Genomic DNA, 23,792 nt, shown 5'->3' with positions numbered 1-23,792 from the left:
GTGATGCTCTGGTATGAAGAACTGCTGGTCCAATCTTCCACCAGCTGCGAGGGACACGCCCCTGGGCCTGGCCTGTGCTGTGCTCTGCTCCCACAGATGCTCCGCATCAAACATTCAAACTATTCCCATGTATGGACGCCATCACATAATTTTTAAATTTTATTCTACAATTTTTACTTTATTTCATTGAAAGTCTTAAACTCAAGAGATATTTTTACCTGAATTTAATTCATTATAAACTCAAAATACAAATGTGAAAATTTATATATTTAATTAATAAATTTATATATCTTATATCTTAGATTTATCTTATATCTTATATTTATCTTATATAACAAACCAAATTTGGATAAGAAAAATCCTTAATTCAAATTCAAAAAACTGCAATACCATTAGGCAAGTTTATTCGGTGTTCAAAGACATGCACCTCCATGTTTCTTTCTAGCACACAACTCCTTATTTCAAGCACAGTTATGAAAGATGCACAAGCAAATAAAGGAATAGATATTCCAAAACTTGGTTGTTTTATCGACCAATAGAATACACGGTGTACTTAACCTCATCCAAAAATTTAAAATAATAAATTACTATTTAGTTTTTATATTTTAAAATTATTAATTATTTCATCTCTCTATTAAAAAAAATAGATTAAAAAGTCCAATTTTTAAATGAGACAAAAATAGGAGAAAGGAAGGAAGATGGCAAAGTAGTCGATATCAAAATACAAGAACTAATAGTAATTTAACCATTTTAAAATTGGAAGGAAGCTAAGGAAATGGCATTTCAAACTGCGAGGCAAAATGTCATAAATGTCATAATGAGGAAAGCACACTTGATATATATACATACACACGTACGAAACTTATCAGTCATTTCTGGATATGTTGGTGCCTGGAACACCGCAACAATGCAACTTACCTGAATCTTAATGGAAATACTTGAGCTTCATGTCCCTGCAGAACTGCATTGTAGCGTCTATGTAATAGTTGTCTGCTTCTGTACACGGCCTTCTGCTGCAGGTGTAATTCCTCTTCAGTCTGACCAGGAACCTGATAAACCTTCACCGAGTTACACAACATATGACCAGAATCAAAAATGGATTTAAGCTTTTTCTATTCTATGGTCAAATCCACACTTCAACATATTGCATATCATTTTTTTTGAACCTTTTTTTTTGCCTTGAAATGATACGAAACCAACATGTGCCATCTATCCATGAATGTACAAATTCAGGTAACTGGAATGTCAGGACATGTCATGTCAAGCACTTCATAGTAAACAACGTTATGTACTGTTAGAAAAAATAATGATAAATTTCTTGAACAAAGACGGAATTCCAAGATGTTACCAGGCATGTTAAGCTGATTCAAGCACAACACTATATGGCAAGATGAGACACTAGAAAGCATGGCATATGAAACAACCACTTAAGGACCCCATTTGACGGGTTCGACGGAATGATATAGCCTTGTGAGAAGTCCTGGAAACTTGGCGTGCCTGGTTGGATAATACGGAGGTTCTCATTTCTTGGGCTTTCTTCTGAGCTGATCTCAGCTTATTCATAATTTTATCCATAGATGATGATCTCTTCTTTTCAAGCTTCATCTGAAATCATTTTTAAGTTGGTAAATCCCACAAAATGCTCAAGTCTTTGCTTTCACAAAATACAGAGCGAAAAATGAATGCCTACGGCTAATACCATACCAATCTAAAATCAAGATAGCCAGTCGCAAGCATGCCTTTTGTTATAATACACCATAGTTGGCAATCATGAACATTTCCATTTTCCCTTTTTATTTAGTACAAGAAAATTGATTGTTTTGTATTATCTCACAAAAGCTACCCCTATTAAATCAGAGCATTCAACAAACAACTTAAGACCTAGGAGACTCAAAAAAATAAACAAGATAAAACACTATTTTTCCACTAAGGTAGTTAAAACAGTAGGGTTCACTCAAAGCAATACATCACCCCATTACTTAAAGCGCAAAAAGAGCACTTGCTTCATTGAAGGAAGCGCAAAATTATTAAAAAATTAACTAATAATATAATATACAAAGAAAATACAATCCTCTATATAAAATTTAAACCCTTACGAAATCATCTGTTAGAGTCCATGTCTAATTGAAATTAAAAAGTATAATTTGTTTAGGAAATTTAGTAGAATTTAAATTATGAAATTTAATAATTAAAGTCCTAAAAGGACTAGATTTTAGTGGCCAATATATGTGTGTAGTAAGTTGGTCATTATATTGAATGTATTGTAGAGAGTTCACAAAGTGGAGAGGTGTATTGAATTATGTGAGTTTAAGTGATTTTGAGGGTAAGAAAAAAAAATTAGCGGTTGTAATTATTTTTCCTTGATAGTGGATTTGTTGATAGAGTAGGCTTACGCTAAACATAGTTATTAAAGGCTCAAGGCGCACTAAAGCGTCAAGGGGTCCTAGAGAGAAGGCGCAAGGCGCAAGGCCAAGGCGCACACCTAAGCGAGATGAGGCGCAAAAAAAAATAATAAAAATAAAAGTAAAATAAATATGAATATTTCATCGAACTTCAAATAACATAAATCTAAAAATAATAATAACCAATAAGCATTCAAGTACTAAATTATTAAAACTTTAATAGTCTTTTAATCTTTCATAACTAAAGTTAAGAAATTATAAAGTAACTATATCTTCTTCATCTTTTTCTGCAGCTTCATCCACTTAATATTCATCTGCAAAATCAATATCTTCATCATTTCCCTCGCCTTTAAGAACTAAAAGTGTTAACTTTTTTTTTTTAAAAAAAAGATAATAAGTGGTAGTGTTAATAATGAAAATATGAGAGGCTTGTAATCCTGAGTATGTTAGTTTGATGAGATTTTGGTGACTAGTTATAACCAACGATACTAATTTTGAAAACTTCTAGATAAACAAATTTCGAATTGAGTGGTAGTGCTTTTTGTCAATGGAACTACTCGCCGAATGTAAAAATAAAAAAAGCGCGCATTTCTAGCGTTGCGCCTGGAACAAGGCGCACGTCTAGGCACATAAGGCGAGGGCCTGATGAATGTTGCCCGCCTTTCTCCTGTAAAGGCGCTAGGACTGGAGCCTGGTAAGCCTGGAGTCTCAGGCGCGTCTTTAATAACTATGACGCTAAACCACATTAAATTTTGTATTCTTTAATTTGTATTGGTGAGATATTCACATCAATTGATATCAGAGCTGTGATTCAAGATGTCAAAAATGGCAAGCACAAAATTTGAGGTGAAGCCGTTCAATAGAAAAAATAATTTCAGTTTATGGCAAAGTATCGTGAAAAATGTCATTGTATAACAAGGATTAATTAAAGTATTAAACAAGAAGCAACCGATGACCATGAAAGATGATAATTGGGAGGAGCTTCAACAAAAGGCAGTGAGTACAATTAGATTGATGTTAGCCCCTCATGTGAAGTACAATATTTTAGAGGAGACCTCGCCAATTGTTTTGTAAAAGAAATTGGAGAGCTTATACATGTCAAAGTCACTCATAAATCGCTTGTACTTGAAGAAGGAGTTGTACCAATTCAGAATGGATGAAGATACTGATGTGAAAAATCACCTTAATATTTTTAACAAATTAATTACCCAATTAACTGGTGTTAGTGTGAAGGTTGATGAAAAAGATAAAGTCCTCTTACTTTTAACCTCTCCCCCACACTCTGATAAAAACTTGGTGATAGCTCTAACAGTTGGAAAAAAGGCTTTGAAGGTGGAGGAGGTTACTGCAGTTATCTTGTATGATGAGAAGTTCAAGAAGACAAGTAGCAACAATGAAGATGGAGCTTTAACCTCTCTCCCACACTCTTATAAAAACTTGGTGATAGTTCTAACAGTTGGAAAAAAGGCTTTGAAGGTGGAGGAGGTTACTGCAGTTATCTTGTATGATGAGAAGTTCAAGAAGACAAGTAGCAACAATGAAGATGGAGCTTTTGTTGCTAGTTCTAGTCATGGTAGAAGCAATCCACGTGGAAACAATTGAAGAAAGAATAGTAGACCAAGCTCGAAACCACAAGTAGACCGAGCTCGAAACCACAAGTAGACCGAGCTCGAAACCACAATTAGGCCTTGAAGATAGAGAATGCTACTACTGTCATAAGAAGAGTCGCATTCAATACCATTGTATGAAGATGAAGGAAGATCTTGCAAAGTAGAAGAGTCATGGAAAAGAAAAAAAGAAACTATTGTAATTGCAATGGATGATGGTATTGATAATGAATATTTGAATGTGGATGATGATAATGAAAAGGCAAAAGATCCATTACAAGATAAGTGATTAATGGATTCTGCTTGCCTATTCCATATTTGCTCAAGAAAGGAGTGGTTTGATGTGATTGAAAATAAAAAATGAGAGAAAGTGAAGCTAACCAATGGGAACAAGATGGAAATTGAAGGTGTTGGAAGAGTAAAGATCAAACTGCATGGTGATCAAGTAAAAGCGTTCCATAAAGTGAGGTATGTTCCAAAATTTGAAAGAAATTTAATTTCCTTGGGTAAGTTAGATTCTTTGGGTTATGAGTGTTCAATTCACGATGGAGTCATGAGAGTTAGCCGATGTGCTCTTGTAATTATGAAGGGTAAAAAAATTGGTGTAAAGAATCTCTACAAATTGGAAGGAAACACGTTGATTGAAAGAATGGAAATTGAGACAAGAGGCAACATCAACAATGAAAGGATGTACCCAAGAGAAAATTGACTTTGTAAAAATTGTGAAGACTAATTCCATTTGACTTGGAAGTGAAGGTTGTTAGAATCCAAATCCAATTGGAATTAGGAAGTATAATTAGTTTAGGAAATTTAGTAGAATTTAAATTATGAAGTTTAATAATTAGAGTTCTAAAAGGACTAGTTTTTAGTGGCATATATATATGTGTGTGTGTGCGCGCATGTGTGTGTGTAGTTGGTCGGCCATTATATTGAATGTATTGCAGAGAGCTCACAAAGTGGAGAGGTGTATTGAATTATATGAGTTTTGTTTGAATGATTTTGAGGATGAGAAAAATAATTAGTGATTGTAATTATTTTTCCTTAATAATGGATTTATTAGTGGAATAGGCTTACGCTGAACCATATTAAATTTTGTGTTCTTTAATTTATGTGGGTGAAATATTCACAAGATCATCAAACATCCAAAAGTTTTTAGCATTCAAATTCATAGTTATGATCTAGAGATCTTCACTAGATTTCGCATCAAAGTCCTCAACACTTTCATCCTCATCTCCAAAATAAAATCTATTTCCATCAATATCTTCATCTAAATCAATCTCAACATCTTCCAACGTTAGCCTTGAAGTTGAGGCCTTTCGAGCTTTGCACTTTGCTCTTTAAGTGTAAAAAGCCCTTACTTCAATAAATGTGCTTCGCTTTGCATATATAAAAGCGCTTTTCTATTTGTCACTGCACTTTTGCGTTTTATAAAGCACTTTTTGTGCTTTTGACTACACTGTTTTCCACGCACACAAGTCTAAGAGTTTGGCATCAAGATGTCACATTCAATGCTTAATTTGTTTATCCAATCCTTGGGTATTGTTAAAGATGATTCATCCTAAAGTGAAAGATCTACAAATCTACCAATTCTCTCAAGTTCTGCATCACGTGCTAGGCCCCATCCAATTCCGGCAACCAACGATGACATACACTTGGCTAAGGCCATCACTTCCTTAAATTCCAGCACTAGTGTTAAAAGCATGGTAAAATTGACAAATAAAAAGAAAGGAAATACTTGTAAATATGGTTAGAGAGGTACTTAATAAGTAAATTTTATAACACACAAAGGTTGATTATAAGATGAAAATGTCCCATGAGTTACTTAAAAATGTGTGATGAAACATGCAGATGCAGGAAGAAAAGAACCTCAAGTTTCCTTATTTTTGCCTCAGCTTTTGCCTTCTGTAGATTCTCCCATGCAGTGATTTTGGCTTCCTCTCTTTTAGCCCTGGAAGAAACAACAATGATGTTGATATGTAATCTTTTGATAAAGTTTTGTCCTTGTAACATATACAATTCCTTTAATGTATCATTAGTTCATAAGTTAAGAGCTGGGACAACTTAATAAGTCTGTTGGGCCACCTAAATTTTGCGGCTAGAACTGATAGGTAAAATAGCCAGGAGGTAGTTACAACTCAACTATTAAACAAAGAATAAGGGGGATTAGCAAAATAATAGTAGTAGCAGCAGCAAGCAAGCAAAAGAGAAAGAAAAGTTATTGGATCCTTACACACTCTGCTGGGATGAACCTCACACATCTGAGCTAACTGATAAAAAGTTCTTTGTCCAATAAGATATTTAATTGCCTAACAAATACTGCCGCTGCTCATAATGACCTTCTTTTTTTATTGACCACAAATATTTACCAAGTATAGTGTGCAACTTATGGTGGGCAATTTACACTTACACTACACATTCCATGAGCAAAATTTCTAGGATGGGCCCAAATTTAACAATTGGCCAGTTCAACAATTTAAATTATTTGGACTCACTTCTAATTCTATGGAGCAAAGTAATCACCCAATATTAGTCTTCCTATAGAAAACTTGAGTTCAAATAAGAGGAAACATATACATTTTGTGGTTTTTGATTTCAGGGATTTGAAGCTTAGTCAAGATAGAAATTTAATTCTCAGCATTTTTTGCAGTGGAGTTTCAATGACAGTGCTAACTTCAAAAGGTTATCTGCATTATAATCTCATAAGCTGACCCAACTAAAAAAGGAATTGTGAAAAATGCAAAAGAAAACTTACTTTGAAATGCTCTTTGCAGCATCTGAAACATCCCAACCTGGGGATCGAGCATCAACAGTTTTCTTTCTCCAATCATCTATAATTTCTGTGCTCTTCCCCTGGTTCCGAGCCCTATGTTTCTTAGACCATCTTGTGACAGTAACCCTTTCATCCACCTGCACATCCCTGACTTCTGAGTTAGAGGAATGGTTACTCTGCAGTTCCACTATAGCTAAGGCAGAGGGAGTGGAGGTAGAGAATGATGCCCTCCCACTTGGAGGTGAATGGTTGCTACCCTCAGGACTCATTTGGGTTGCCATGTCCCTTCTTGAAACAGCAGAAGATATATTAGTTGCTGCATCCTTCACACCGCCAAGTTTCTCATCTGTATATACACAAGCAACAGTCTAAGATCAGAAAGGATTAACAGTTGACACTAACAGAAACATATCAACTTCCAACAACAACCATGAGAAGTACAACAATGTAATCGAAGCAAAAGGGAGTTATGTCAGAGGTTCATTTGCAATGAAATCATAGTTATTTACTGAGATTTCATAACCAGTTTTTGTGAGAAGGACAAAATAGGCTTCTTTGGATGACCACGGTGGTACATCCAATTATCCATCCAGATGTAAATTGTTGTTGCAGTGAAGGTAGCAAGCAAAGAAATTAGTTATTTCTGTTATAGAGCAGTTAGCGAAGTAATCAATTTGCAACGTAGTTGTAACAAGCATTAGATTAGGAAATTAATAGTATAAAATCAGTTACAGAAGAAGAGATAGGGAATTGATCAATAATACTAGAATTATATTCTCTCTTTACAATCTTTCTATGTCCTCCTTCTCTTTTTCTGCTTCTTCTTCCTTCCTTTTCTCCTTTCTCTCTCACTTTCTCTCATTTTCCCTCTTTCTTGCTGCCCAAAAACCCTTGTTGAGCCACAAGAATCCTGGGGCTTAACATTTGGTATCAAAGCAGGTATGGTCAAGGGAAATTCTTCTTCTTTCTCTCTAATTTGTTTTCACTCACTTCCTCACCTGCTCTTTGAATCTCTCCCTCTTTCTTCTAAATCTTCCTCACTTCCCTCTAATTTCTTGGTTACCAAACACTCTAATCTGGATTCTTGAGAATTCAGATTCTTTCCTACTATTTTCTATCCCTTTTTTCCATTAAATTCATCTATTTCTCTCCATTTTCCTTTAACACAAAACATTCCAGCAAGATTAGAAGAAATAAGAAAAAGATGGATGATCTTCAAAGGAGCCTTGATCCAAAGTTTGATCAACTTGTGGAATGATAAGGGGGGCCAACCTAGAAAATTATGTGCAAGAGAGGGTGCCTGAAGGAAAAATAATTGCCATGAAGACTGGACAAACAAATAAAGAAAATCTACAACGTCTACTGATCTTCCAACCTCTATGTTGTACCAAACTTGGAGAAGAGCCAAATCTTGGAACTAAATGTAAACAGCAATACTCGACCCCAAATGAGAATATGGATCAAAGCCTTCCTACAAATCTAAAAGCTTATGTTGCAAATGGCAACAAGAAAGTTAATGGACATAAAACTTAAGAGCCAATTTTGAAGAATTTGGACCTGTTCGTTGTGGATCAAGATCTCCCACTTTCCCTTTTTTCCCCTCTTTCTCGCTGCCCACCCTTGTTAAGCCACCAGAATCCTGGGGCTTAACATAAACACATTTTTTATGCGAAACCACGATACACAAATTTAAAGAAGACTAGGTGGTTGTTTGGAAAAAAAACGCATGTTGTTATCTATCTCCTTCTAGTTGCAGAGGACTTGAGGCAAATTCTTTGCAATAACATGATATGATTTAAATAGAAACTTGTCCAACATGTATATATAGAGGCCAATTCAGTGTTTCAAGCAACAGATCGAGAAAGAAAGAGACTAATCAAATTCAAGAAAACTAAGTTGAAGGAATTGAGGAAGGCTGGAGGAGATGAACTTGTACCTTGGGAGGGCAACAAGGGCTGGGCCAACACCTCCGAGCATCCGTGCACACTAACTGAACGGGCCATGCAATGCTCTGTCCGCACAGGAAAGGCCAAACCATGACCATTAGACCGAATAGACAATCCATCCACTGCAATAACACCAGCCGAAAACGGAGAACCTGCAACGAAATTTCCTGCATTGTCCCCTTCAAATACTGGCATGGCAGGCGAATACAACGAGTAATACGCAATCCCAGGAGGCCCAAGCGGTCCACTCTTCGACTTCGGCCTCCGCTGAGACGGTTGAAGTGACGTTTTCACTGCACCATCTCCAGAAACAGGACTAAATATCCACCTCTCAGCATCCTCCCATTTCGACGGCAACGTCCTCCCATTATTGAAAGGCAATAACCCAGCATTTACTTGGCGCCTATTACCATTGGTATGCAATGGCACTCGCTCGGAGCTCCAACCCTTCTGCATTCCAACACTAGTGTGGCGATAATTAGGTGTGCCAGGGCTAGGAAACGCACCGGACTTGTGCGACGAAATCGAGCTCTTTCTCATGGCACCCAATCGCGGCGATGAGGCAGCAATAACATTGTTCAAATCCAGCGAAGCAGGTCTCCGCCTGTCTGGCTTCTTCGAAATAGCTTCAGATCTGGATCTCCGTTCCTGACACTCTATATAAACAACGAATCAACTTCAGGACTTCCGATGCAGAGATTTTATCTAACAATCCAAACTTAAAATTAGGCTCGGATAGTGCAGTTTTATTACCTTTAAGAGCAAGAGAGAATGAGCTTCTCGCTGAATCTAAGAGATGGGTATCGTCTTCTACTTCTATAGTAGCTTTGCTTTCTTCTTTTTGAACTGCTTTTAATAGAAGCCAATAGTTAGGGAGCGAGCAAATTTGAAATTTAGGATCTCTGTATTCGATTGATTTTCGTTTTTCTTTTTTTTTTAATTTTAAAAAAATAACTTTATCCTCAAATCTAAATTTCTCACGTTAGCTGTAGCTTTCGCTTTTTCACCTTTTCTCATGAGACGAGAGTGAGAGTGAGAGTGAGCGTGAGCGGGCTTGGTGTTGCTGTATACAGTGGTGAGTTTGTTTGGATCTGGATCTCGATCTGGACCACTCGAGGTTTCGTGGAGATCACTACCACCGACGCCACCACAAGAAAGAGCTTCATGTCCTGCCAAATGCTGCATTAAAAACAATGGATTTTAGTCAAACATTTTCTCAAATAGAATATACACTTCAATCATCCTGAAAATGGAACCATTTTCTCATATAATGAACATAGAGAATCAACCACGCCAACAATAACTTCAGATCCTACAGAATACATATATAATAATAATAATAATAATTAAAAAAAGAAAAAAAAGAAATGCCAGTTCCTTAAGTCTACGTATGATATGCTCAGGAGGAAGAAGGCATGCAAGTTTCTAAAAACAGTTCAATTACCAGAGAAATTTCTGAAGCAAGAGAGTCGCGGTCGTGAGCATCAGAAGCAAAAGAGCAGCGATCAACACTGGCAGAAGCAGAAGAGAAGAGACTAAAGTTGGACTCGAGAGTGAAAATGACAGAGTCAGGGCTAGCATCGCGAGCTCTAAACCCCGATCTGGACGAGCTCTGATCCCGATACATAAGCTCCGGCATTTTCAATATTCAGTTTCTTGCTTGGTAGCCTCAGAGGAAGCCAAAGAAATCAGAAAGCGAGTGAGATTTCGTCATTGGCTTCTGTTATGGGTTTGGAGAATCTGCTTGCATTCATGGCAAGTGGCGAGGCGAGTTATATGGCGGGTGCTAAAAGGACGTTACATATGTCATTCATCAGTTTTTTTTTTTATATAATATTATAATAAAGGCAACCAGAGAAAAAGACAAATAAATTTTTAAGGAGCTTTTCTTGAATTACGGTTATGGTGATGGGAGAGGGAAATGATTTTGATTTTTGTTAATCAAGTGCTTACCTCGACTTTGAAGTTGACTGTTTGAAAAATGACAGTAGGACCCTCATATCCGACACTAGATCTTGGATGTACTGCAACAAACCACAGGGTATTAATGACTTTCGGTTTAATTTTTTTTAATTTGAGCAGATTTACAACTGTGCTACCATCTAATGGACAACAAAAGAGATTATTATTATTATTATTATTATTATTATTATTATGTTAAGTTATTATTTTTTAAAATATTCTTATATTTTTAATATATTAATATATTATATTTCATCTTTAAATTTTATCTTATATTTATTTTCATCTCATAATTTTAATTTATTATTAAAAAAAACTTAAATTTTAATTTTATTTCATAAATATTTCTCCAACTTATTATAATAAATTTTTAAATTAAAAAATAATAAAATTATATTTTTATATTTTCCTCTCCCACATTTAAAACTATCAATACTTTTAATTACTATTTAGATATATTATAAAAATATCAATATCATCAAAATGATTTACTTTTTAAAAATAAAAAAAAAATTATTATTCATTAAAAAGTATTAACGTTATATTTATAGACCTCACATTATAATTTAAAAAAAATTAAATAAAAAATTTATTATTATAAATTAAAAAAAAATTTTATGAAATTAAATTAAAATTTAACAATTTTTTAAAAATAAAATAAAATTAAAAGATAGAAAAGAAATATTTATGAAATAAAATTAAAACTTAAGTTTTTTTTAATAATAAATTAAAATTATGAGATGAAAAAATTAAAGGATTTTTTTTCCCCCTTAAACTGATCCCTTCTAAGAATTAAGAAAAAAAAATTAAGGAATATTTGGCCTTGCTATTTTCAATTGCATCCACTTTCGGTGTTAGCGATTGACTGTAATTGGAAGTGATTTCTTTGAAATGATTGTTATTTGTAGTTAATTTTAATTGAATGGGAGAAACCTATCAAATGACTTTATTAACATTTTTTAATACTACAATTACACAAAAACCCAAAATCCATTAAGAGGAAGTCGAAGGAAAGAAACATTTTACCAAATCCATAATGATGATTTGCAGGAGTAGAATATATTTAGGCTAGGGGAATTGTCTTTTTGGTTTCAATTGTTTATTTTTCCCCTAAAGCAGCACTATCTTCATAAAGAGCATAGTTATTTGGATAAATTTCATTTATTGTGTTTTATTATTATTATTATTATTATTATTATTATTATTATTATTATTATTATTATTTTACTTGAAAGAAATTTCATTAATTTGAAAAGAGCACAAGAGGTGGGTTTTGGAGAGACTCAAACTCAAAAACATATAAATCCATAGACTAATAAAGATCTAGCCTATAAAAAAACCCAATATAGAGCCTCCACAAAAACAACTCAAAGAAGAGGATGATAGAGTCAGATTTCCTATGGAGGCATTGGACAGTAGCGGGACTTACCACCTTCAACATTTTTAACCCCCAGCTAGATCCTAACCTTAGGAATGACTTGGACCTCCACTTTTCCGCCATTGTCATCACTAACATCAACCAATCACATAAATAAATCTTTCACAAAATCCCTTAAACAATCGCTCACAAATCTATCATAAAACAAAATAGGACAAAAAATGCATAGCCCCACTCAAATATGGAGAGGGTTCTACCCATAATCTAGATGAGGAGAGGGCCTTCGGAGGGTAGAGAAAGGCCCATTAAAAGGCAAGACACTCTACTTTAACCAAGAGAAGCTTAAGAGAGGAAAACCCAAAGATAAGAAAAGATTGCTAGATGCTAACCTCAGTGGAACTTTGTCACACCTTACCCCTCCATAAGATGTAACATGATCCCGTATTATACTTAATAAATTATTGTACTTCTCCTATCGATAATCTATTAAACATACTACGAGGGATTTTGGCAAAACAGTTTCGTTTTTAAGTCTAGCGTGGTGGTAAAAATTTAATCTGAGTATTTTCAACTCAAGCATGTGTTATAAATCTTATTTAGGGCTAATTAGGCATTTTTTAAATTTTATGGAAAATTCGCGTGGTTACGGCTAAAACTGGGTAAAAAAAGTTCTTCAATTTACCTGAAAAGAAATTTTCAAAATATATCCCAATTCAAATTTCAACTAACTCATAAATTATTTCCAGCAATTAAATTCAATTCATCTCAATTTGTCAATTCATTCCCAACCAAACCCATCATAAAGAATTTAAAACATTATATACAAGTCTTAGAAAGAATGTCACGACCTAACCTATGGGCCAGACCGGCACTAGGACCTAGGCCAGCCTAAAGCCCCCGAGGACCGCAGTAAGCCTAATTATTCCTTAATCCAACTCTAAGGCCCATTTGGGCCTAATTTCAAGAATTCAATCGGACAGAGTCTGACCATAAAGTGGACCTTTTAACGAAGAGTTTTTGACTCACCCGACCTGTAAACATGATATATAATCAATTGGGGGGCTCAGCTCACCCTCCACATACTCATAACAACGTAAAAATAAATGGGAGCTCAGCTCCCTCATCCAGTCTAACAAATATGCATATAATAATAAGTTTACAGGTTCAACATGGTAATTATATTACAGACCCAAATCAAATAAATATTTTTAACACATGCGGAAATCTAGAAGTTAACGGAATTATACAAACATGAATAGACGACCTGCGAAGAAGAAAAGCAGGTTAACCATAACAATAATCTTCCTGTAGCCTGAAAAATAATGAATAGGAGTGAGCGTTCGACTCAGAGAGTAAAATATCAATTTTAACCATAATCTCTATAACTATCTAAAGCTAATGCACCCTGTAGAGTGAAATACAACATCGTCAATATTTTCACATCATAACAGCAAAAAGGTAATTTGGAGCACTCACACACCCGATAATGTCAAACAATACATAGATGGGAGCTAATCCCCTATACAACCCTCTTAATCCAAACTGTGCCAGCGAAAAACTCAAACTCGGACTTTCACTTAATAAATCAAATCGGGGTCCCAGCAAAGAACTCAAGCTGTGTCTACCCCAAAAAACCGGGTCCCAGTGAAGATCTCAAGTCGTGTCTACCCGTCCTGTCCATAGCCAACACTATACCACACGCACGCCAACGCACACACACTGCTCCAAATTACAACAATAACATCCATGACACTTTAACAGTTATGAATGCAACATAAAAAATTCCTAGAGTTTAACTACATAGATATATACATATAAGTAATGCATGGGCATGCTTGAACATATAATAATATCGAAATTACAATTAAAATTAATATTTTACTCACAGACTCAACCGAAGTCACTGTGGCAGCTGGGCGGAGGAGGAAGGCTGTCCCGGCTCACCTGACAATTTTATTATAATTATTTAATACAATTGACTTAACACAAATCAAGAAAAAACCAAATACGTCCTAAGTCGTGCCGAAAATCCGGCAGAATCTCTCCTATACCTAGGACCTACCCAACCTGCAAAAAGGCTTAAAATACACTTCTATATCTACAAACCATATATCCACAACTCAATCACATCACACAGCCCCTCCTAGGCCCATTCAAACAGTCATCAATCACAATATGTAAAATTATAGTTTAGTCCTCATAATTTAACCCTCTTGCAAAAACTACCCAAATAAGTTCTAAAAATTCTAAAACTTTGTCCCGTAGTCCTTAGCAACATTACTAAGCTAATGCAAAAAGAATCATAATTTTCTGAGCTACCATGAATATTTTATGAATTTTTAATCCCATTTAAGCATTAGAAAATTACGAAAAAGTAAGGTTCGGGTTTACTTATGCCGATTCTGACTCTGGGGACGCGCTCGAGACGTCAGACAACGGTGGGGTAGCCAAAATCTCAATCCAATTTCAAAACTTTTTCGGTAGCCGGTCTGTCTGGCCGAAAATTCACAGACTCGGGCAACCATCGAATTTCCGTGAATTGAAGGTACCTACACAAAGTCCACAACACGGGGGTTAGTACATAATTTTTACGGAATTTTCTAAGCTCATTTAATGCTCGAAAAAAACACTACAAAATTTCGTGGGACCCACCGAAAAACAGTGTCAAAAAATTTTGAAATTTATATTGCCGCTAAGCTCTCGACGAGTGGAGCGCCCTAGTACTCTTAATTTTCTAGTGGGGTTCACGGTTTGTGAGAAATCTAGCCCAAAAATCGAAATGGGCTAAAACTTCCTGAATAAAAATTGGGCAAACCGTTCAATGGATTTTGGTGTTCTTGGTGTCTATGGAAAGTTCTCGAGGTATAGATAGTGTTTGACACAAGTCCCCGTCCAATCGGTGACTGAATCGGCCGCATTTCGGCCAGGAAGTTGAAAAGGCGCGCGCGCACGTAAGTGGGTCTTTGCCCTCGTTTTTCGACCGCCTGGAGCGTCGGTCGACCGTGGGGAGGCACTGGGGCTGTGCGCCGGTGAGGTGGGGAAGGCACGGCCTGGGGGTGAGGGACGAGAGAGAAAACAGGAGAGAGAGGAAGGAGGGTCGGGACGCGTGGGGAAGAAAGAAGAAGAAAAAGAAAAGGGCCGGTCCGATTTAACCGGTCCGATCCGATCTAGTTCGATTCGGCCGGTCCGATTCATGATACAAAATTTTGAATTTTTACTCTGCCTTAGGACCGAAAACGAGGCCCAAAAATTCCGAAAAAATTCTAGAAAACTCAGAAAAATTCGTAGACTCCAAATATATTTTTAATTTTGTCACGTGGTCTTTAAATTAATTTTTAAAAATCATTAAAGTTTTATATTTTCAAAAAATCAAACCCGATTTCTAAAATTCAAAAAATTTTAAAAAATTTCCTAAAATTTCAAATAAAATAAAAATATTAATATTACTCATAAAATAATAAATTTAAAAATTTGAGGTGTACCAAAGAAACTTAACTATACATTCATTAGAGTTCTAAAATTTATTTTACAAAACTACATAAGTAAATAAGATCTCCGATTTATAATACAATAATTTGTATTTGATTACATACTCGAAACAATATTACAAGAGTTTTTGTACACTGCTCAAACGTGCTTATATACATATAATTATATGATTACATCACAAACTAATGCATACGGGTATACATACAATATACTCAAAATTTATCCCAGCCTGTCTTCAAGTCACAACTTCAAGTGATCTCACTCGGCTGCTCTATCATTTCTTTCACTTGCGACAGCATACAAAGCTATCGCTGAGCAATGAACTCAGTGGTGCACAACTATAATTTAAAATGTAGTATACTATACTTTGACAAAATCATAACAAAAAGGCTCAAAATATTTAAATTCTTCAAAACCCATAAAATCAAAATCGATAGTTCCAATCACACAAATTATTTGATGAATAGCTTTTGCTCAAGTAATAACAAATTATCCAATCCATAATAAAGCAATTAAAATATTTATATTTTTCTTGAACTATGAAACAATATATCATTTTTCAACCACTAACAATTGTTTGTTTCAATCATATTTTATCAAGTATGCATAATTTAAAGATGTTGAAAATATTCACACAGCTTAGAGCATGACACTAAAATAATGTCAGATTGTACACCACGACAAAGCCAATTCATCCCAATAACCAAAGACTAATAAAAAAATACCAAGTCTAGCTAGCATAATATATGAGTACTCATTCAATTCTTCCTCAACTGGCACACACCTCAACACTTCAGCCAGAGAGAGAATTCAATTCATCTCATTAGAAAAGCCAATGAGGAATTCAATCACATTGCCATGTCAACTGTGGTTTCAAATCATATTCAAAATAATTTCTATTCATAAAAATATTTACAAATCACTAAATATATTTAATCATTGCAAATTTATGCACAGGGTTGACAATACTTCAAATGTACAATTTACAATTTATAATTCTCAATTCTATGGAACAAATCCTTAGATGCATAGGAGAAAACATAATTAAATCAGACAAAGTCATTCAATAAATTAAAGTTTTTTGTACACAAGATAAAATACATTATCAAATTCATTCAAGATCCAGTATAAATTTAAAACATAAAAATAGGCTAGTTGTGCACAAACCTCTTATCTAGACTTGACTTAATTCAATTCTTCCTCCTTCCTTGGAGGCTTCTTTCCCACTGAAATACATAAATAAAGTGTTTCAATATCTATTTAATTTATTTCTAACTAATAAAATTAATAATTAAATTTTGTACACTTAATTCATTTACTAAAATTTATAACTTTTGAGTTCTTTGCAATTGTTGTATTTGTGATTACTATTCACTTTACTATTCAAGTCAAAATATTCACTTTTTCATACTTAAGGGGTATACTAGTTCTAATTGCACTCACATACCACATTTTGTGTTACAATTATGTTGGCATTGATTGCCAATTGGAATTCCAAACTCTCTACATGAAATTCCAAAATTTCAGTTTTGGATCACTTGTTTCTACTGTTCCATTGGACCTTCTAAAGTGGGAATTTGGCTAACTTCCCTTTATCAAAGTTGTTCTTTAGTGTCCTAACTTTAATTCTCTTTTTGAATCACTCCATTTGGAGTTTTGTATCTCAAGTTATGGCCATTTAACCATAACTGGCCGAATTGACTAAAGTTCAAATTTCTGGGCAATTTTTAGGTTCTGGCAAATTTGTTAACCGCAAATTGATTTGGTTATGGTCAGAATTTGGGATTGTGTTCTTCATTAAAATTGTTCTACTATGTCATAGCTTTCTAATGGTATAAAAATCAAGTAATTTGGACCTTTCTACACTAAGTTATGACAATTTGAACATGTACCGTTTATATGGTCAGTTTTATCCAGTGACAGGTACCTAATCTAGATTTAACTCAATTTTTCACTAACTTGTGGTCAGTTTTAGGGTAAGGTTTCTGCATGAAAATTGTAGCTTTGGGTCTTAATTTTCATCTCCAATTGGCCTCACACCAATTAGAGCAACAGAATTCTAGTTATGGCTATTTGAATGGGCAATGGTCAAGCTGTTTAGAATCGAACATTACACATTCACAATCCCATTTTAATTTTAATCATTCACTTACACTCCAAATTACACCAATTGACCAATTTAAGTATCAATTAGGTCAATTGGTATAAATTCACCAAATCTCCAAATTTTTCTCCAATTTCCCTATTACCAAGAACCCTAATTTCCTAAATTTCTCAATTCATGCAATTTAAACATACAAATCACCTATCCTTATTTCTTTAGGCATAATTACAAGTTTAATTAGATTGAAACAATTCAATTCCCCTCAAACCCAAGGCTGGCCGAATTCCATAGAGTTCCATATATGCATGATTTTTCATGTTTTCCAACAATTCTCACTCAATTATATGTCCCAAGATGAATTTTAAAGAGAGAATTGAAAAGGTCTTTACTAACCTTATGGGTAGCTTTTTCCTCTTCTCCAATCCTTCAAGTCCCCTTTCTTTTTCACTTCAAATATTCCAATCAAGGCTCAAGAATAAATTTTTCTTAAGGGAGTTGTGAAATTGATGAGAATTTTTAAGGTTGTGAAAGCTTAAAATATGCTTTCATGGTGGAAGAAGAAAATGAGAGAGAGAGGTGAGAGAGTGGAATCAGCTAGAAGAAGAAGAAAGGGAAAAATGAATTTTCTTTTCTTTTAATTTTTCTTTTAATTTAGTAATTATCCCACCAAATAAATAATTTACTTAATAATTTCAATTAGGTCATCCATATGTCATGGTGATGTCATAATTCTATTAAAATTGAATTTTCTTTTTCTTTATCATTTTCTTTTCCATTTACCTCTTCAATTTAAATATATCTTTCATAATTTTAATTTCCTAGATTTTATTGGACAATTATGCCAAAAGTCACATCTAAGAGTGAATTGACTAAATTGCCCCTTACTGGTCTGATCGGTTTTTCCAGTAATATTTAATTACTTCCGGGACTCTGGTTCAATTTTTCGAACTGGTTTTTGCTTCTTTTCTAGGGTTTTCATAATACCCTCGCAATAATTCTTAGGCCTGGGTGCCATAAGGTCCCACTCGAAAATAGGGCAGCGACTGACCTCCCAGTCACTTTCTATTTTGATCACCCATCGCTGTGGCCTTGGCTCATTTAACCCATCATACTTTGTTTCTTCATTTCCATTTAACCTTAATGTAATGACTATTAATTTTCATTCATGGCTTTTCTAGGTAACTTAAATATGGTTTTAAACCCCTTGACTGTCCGGACCGACTCTGGTCACCTGAACAGTAGACTGTATGGAACTGATGAATATAGGGGTGTTACAAACTTACCACCTTTAGCATTCTTAACCCCTGGCTAGATGCTAACCTTAGGAACGACTCGGACCTCCACTTCTCTACAATAGTCATCACTAACATCAACAAACCACAAAAACAAATCTTTCACAAAAAAAACTTAAACGATTGCTCATAAATCTATTATAAATAAAATAGGACAAAAAATGCATAGCCTCACTTAGGGCCTATTTAGCAGTGATGTTGGAACTGTTATTGAGAAAATTAGGTTTTTAGATATACTAGTTAGAGAGTATTAAAAATAATTTAAAATTAAATTTGATAAGTTTTAATCATAAGAACGCTAAAATAACAAAAAAAATTTCAAATTATTTTTTACAACAGTATCTAAAGTGATATTTTTATTCAAAAAAAAAATTGGACCTCCAAACAAAATGCCAAATAGGTACTTAGAGATGGAGAGGGATCTTCCCATAATCCAGATGAGGAGAGGGCCTTCCCCTACTCGGAGTGTAGAGGAAGGCCCACTAAAGGGCAAGACACTCGACTTTAATTGAGAGAAGCTTAAGAGAGAAAAATTGAAAGAGAAGAAAAGAATACTATAAGAGACTATTGTAATATTTATTGTCTTTTATAATGGCTAAGATTAAAATGAATAAAATTCAATAATAAAATATTATTGTGATAATTTTTTTTTTTACAAATTACAAATTTTTTTTCACATTTTTCATAAAAAAAAGTTCTAACTAATTTAATCAGGAATCGAATCAATACTAAATCGAACTAAAATCTAAATTAAAATCAAAACCGTTTAATAAACATTAAAATCATCTTCAAACTAGGTCAGAATTAACTCCAAATTGCCTAGAATTACTTTGGTCCAATTCAATTCTGATTGACTCCATCTGATACAATGTAAAATAAACATACATAATATATTCCCCTTTTAATTAAGAAAATACCCCCATTAAGTAATATTCCCTAGAAAACAACAAGGAATATGCTTCCATCATTTTTTCCTTTCAATAGGTCAAGTAAGGAAGGAAGAGAGTTCCTTCTTCTTCCACTATTCTCTTTCACTCTCTTTTTACTCTTCTCTCTACTGTTTCAAATTTTCCATCTCTACTATAATTCCACTCCCTCCTTAATTTGAGCGTCGGAGAGTCCTTAGTAAAAATAGTGCCAGTGGACCTCTAATTGTTTTTCGTAGGTCCCTATAGTTAAGACGATAAAAATGAGGCCCATATTAGTGAAGTGACAGTTTCAAGTTTCATCAAATGGTGCCATCAAATTGATGACATATAGGCCTACCACAATTGCCACTTTTGTATATACGAAATGGCATGCCTGTATACAAAGGTTAATGATCCTTACCCTTGCAAATAAGGAGTTCATCAAACCCCATTTTATCGACTGGTCATTAGATCACTTGGAAAGACTACCCGAATGCTAGTAAGACTGATTCTTTAAGGTAGCTCTTAAATAAGGACCGAACAGAAAACCAAAAAGTGAAAATCTAACAAGTGCATTAATGAACCACATCATAAATTATCGTGAAACACTACCAATGTCACCATCACTCATAGTATAACAACTGCTGCAATAATGACGGGCTCTTGACATAGTAGACAAATTCTACATCCCACACCATCAAAGTTGAATACTACTACTACCTATCCTATATTCTGTAATAGCATTTGGCGCTCCATCATTGATCCAACAACTAGTATATAAAGTTTTATGGCACCAAGGTAAAACATTTGAATTCCGATACTCAACTTTCTTATTTCCTTTGTTGTCCACTATTTTTCTTGACTTTTCTAACTTAACAATCAAAATGCCACTGGGTAAACTCCCTTTTGATTTCTTAACCCCTTGTTGTCTTGTAGGAGAGGAGATAGATCATTCCTACCAGTCTAACCTGATTAGACAAAAGTCCTTACCACTCGAACAACACACACTGAACTCAAATAATCACTCGTATTCCTATCATCGTATCCATACCCTTTCAGACACTATTCAGGTGTCACTTATCTATGATACCCCGATATCAATGAATATCACCATCCTTCAATCCTAAACCGCGACTCAAAGTAGACTACTGCTCAGGTCTACCTCCATGTGATCATTTGCCCAGAACTGAACCTTTTTTTTTTTTAAAATTTTTATTCCTCTCTCATTTTCTCTATTATTTTTTTTTCAAGTAGTACTACAACAATCTTTAAAATCTTTACTTTAAAACAATGTAATTAGTAAAATAAGTATGAGTTATTTATTTTTCTTTTGAAGCACTACAAGTAAAAATCATTATTGCTGGGGGCAACAGGAAACTACTATTGAATAAATATAAAGAACGTGAAGTTTTTATCTGATATTCAGGTCATCACATATTAATTAATACAAGCTTGCTTAAAAATTTTAATTGACATAAAAAAATAAAAAATAATAATAGTAATTAATAAAAAAGTTATGATTTTTGGGCAATTAAATGCTGGGTCCACCTTAGGTCCAGGCGGTAGCAGCGTGACAGGCTGGATCCTTGATGATGATGAAATGAATGGGGCATTGCATTTACTCTGCAACATTGAGGTATTTTATCAGTAGAAAAAGTTGTATACTGGAGCAGCATTGGCAAGTACTAAATTACAAGCTCTTATCAATAAGCTTTTAGTTTAATGGTGTTGAAGTCTGACTTCAATACTGTGAGATTTCAAGGTTATATATATATATACAAGCTCTAAATTAACTAATGCATGATGGATGAATTTTAGCACCTGGCAATTCATCAGGATTCAGGATTACATGATTGCTTCGTTAAGAGCAACCTTTGTTTGTCTCACGCATTCGTAAACTCTGAGATCCTCTCTCTCTGAGTCTCGTGACTCAGTAGAATGGCAAGTATTTTCAGATCAGGCTCCTGAAACTGAGCCAATCAACCATCCATTCTTTTCATTTTCATTTTCAGTTTCTCTGCACCATACGACTTGGGAATAATATTCATCCTGAACCAAATAAAATCTGGGAAACTAAAAGAGGTTGATTTGTCAATTTATCCTGTCATAATTCCATATATTGACTTTAATAGAATATTAATTAAACTGATTTCTCTTTCATAGAACAACCACATTACCAATGTATTTTTGTCACATTAGTTTGCTCTAACTAGAGTACTTTTACTAGACCTGATAATGATAGAATTTAAACTTGGCGTTTGTTTGCCTTTCTACATCAGTATTTGAGGATTTGTGGGGCGAAATTCCATACTACTGATTGATTTTATCATTAGGCTGTGTAATTCAGTGATAGTGACATTGCAAAGTGTTGGCAAATTGAGGTTCTCATTTTAGTTATTGAGCTAATAGCGTAGTAATCCCAATGTCAGTCAATTCACGAGATCAAATAAGTTTTAGGCTGCATCCCAATGTTGGTCGTCATTCTCCTTCCACCCGCAAAATCATTTGCAAGTTGTAACATTGCACTTCTCCTAGCTAGGGGTGGCAATTTGGATTGACAGGTTCTGTTCGTGTTGACACAAATATGACATAAACACAATTAAAGATAGACACAAATGTAGCACAATTAATAAATCGAGTAAAAATTCTAAGTATGAACACGACCCTTTTATCATATATATTACACAACAATTTTGTTGAGTTAATTTGACGTGGTATGAATTATTTAATAGATTTGATACGACTAGACTCATTTAACACGATTTGATATTACTCAACCCATTTAAGACGCTTTAACCCTATTTAATATAATTTACTTAACACGTTTTTGACATGAATCAACCTAATATTAAATGAAATTTAAATGTTAATTTTATTTATATATAAATTTATAACATATAAAATATGTAATCTAATATTAAACGAAGAAGGGATATTTAATATTTAGCTAATTAATATTTTAAAAAAATAAAGAAACAAATACTTGTAAAATAATATAATTTTTAACTTATTATATAAATTCATAAAATAAATCAATTTTAATAAAGGAAATAAAAATCAATTATAATAAAGCTCTAATATAATAAATAATTAAGTTTATATTTACCAATTTATCATTTTCTAATAATATAATTTATGAATCAATGGGTAAAAATAGGTTGGCGAGTAAAAAGGGACTAGTTGGACGCAGGTCGATACTTGACATAGATAATAAAGTGTGTCATAAACATATTAAATCAGTTTAATGGGTCAACACGTAACATGTGGCATGTCATGAACAAAAAGACATGATTTCAACACGAAAACGAATGAGTCTAAGTCTAACTCAAACTCTTCATTTTTGTATAAAGTTCAAGTCATCTTCACAGAGTCGTATCTAAATTTATCACCCCAGTTATAACTGTGTTTAGCAATAATAAATTAATTAACAGTTTAGAACAAGGAAAAAAAAAATATAACACTAATAGGTTTTAACTTAATAGTAAGAAAGTTATATCTAAAACTGTAAAGTTACATATATATATATATATATATAAACAACCAAGGCATTAGTTGTCCATTAAACTCTAAACTACTCTCACCTATCGTCCTAGACCATTACACAGTAGCATTGTTAGGTAAAAACACGCAGACACAATAAGGTATTCGTACAAATGCAGCTTGGAGTTCAATCACTTTCCAACTAAGTTGAAACACTTTCAATGGAAAATTTCAGGTCGGCAGCTGCAACCTGCAGCAACCGTGGTCCTCCCATCAAGATGGGGGAGCCCATGAAGCCTAAAATGAAGAAGACAATTAATTGCCGACAGAGGGAAATCACCCCTAGTAAATTCTAATATACGTGTATCCTGTTATTAACCTGGATGCAAAGCACTTCAATAACTGCATGTCACCCGCCCAACGTAAAAGATATAATTAATACTGTGAATTATAA

The 23,792-nt window shown here is 34.1% G+C and overlaps 1 protein-coding gene across 2 annotated transcripts; it reads right to left on the bottom strand.

Annotated features, from left to right (window-relative positions):
• Nucleotides 1–756: 756 nt before the first annotated feature.
• On the bottom strand, nucleotides 757–10,499 carry LOC110670977 (uncharacterized). 2 transcript variants are annotated; one of them, XM_021833311.2, is made up of 9 exons: nucleotides 10,170–10,499; nucleotides 9,733–9,904; nucleotides 9,479–9,571; nucleotides 8,716–9,381; nucleotides 6,762–7,125; nucleotides 5,876–5,957; nucleotides 1,349–1,605; nucleotides 1,167–1,237; nucleotides 757–1,049 (listed from the first exon to the last, which is right to left on the bottom strand). In XM_021833311.2, exons 1-7 carry the CDS (start codon nucleotides 10,362–10,364, stop codon nucleotides 1,399–1,401), a joined length of 1,779 nt encoding a protein of 592 aa, XP_021689003.2. In that variant the 5' UTR covers nucleotides 10,365–10,499; the 3' UTR covers nucleotides 757–1,049; nucleotides 1,167–1,237; nucleotides 1,349–1,398. The 2 variants fall into 2 exon arrangements, with proteins under 2 accessions (XP_021689003.2, XP_021689002.2); XM_021833310.2 differs by lacking the exon at nucleotides 1,167–1,237.
• Between the last annotated feature and the right edge of the window lie 13,293 nt (nucleotides 10,500–23,792).

Source organism: Hevea brasiliensis, chromosome 2 (assembly GCF_030052815.1).
Source record: "Hevea brasiliensis isolate MT/VB/25A 57/8 chromosome 2, ASM3005281v1, whole genome shotgun sequence".
Lineage (NCBI taxonomy): Eukaryota > Viridiplantae > Streptophyta > Magnoliopsida > Malpighiales > Euphorbiaceae > Hevea > Hevea brasiliensis.
Note: the sequence above shows the minus strand (reverse complement) of the source record. Positions and strands in the feature narration are given on the sequence as shown.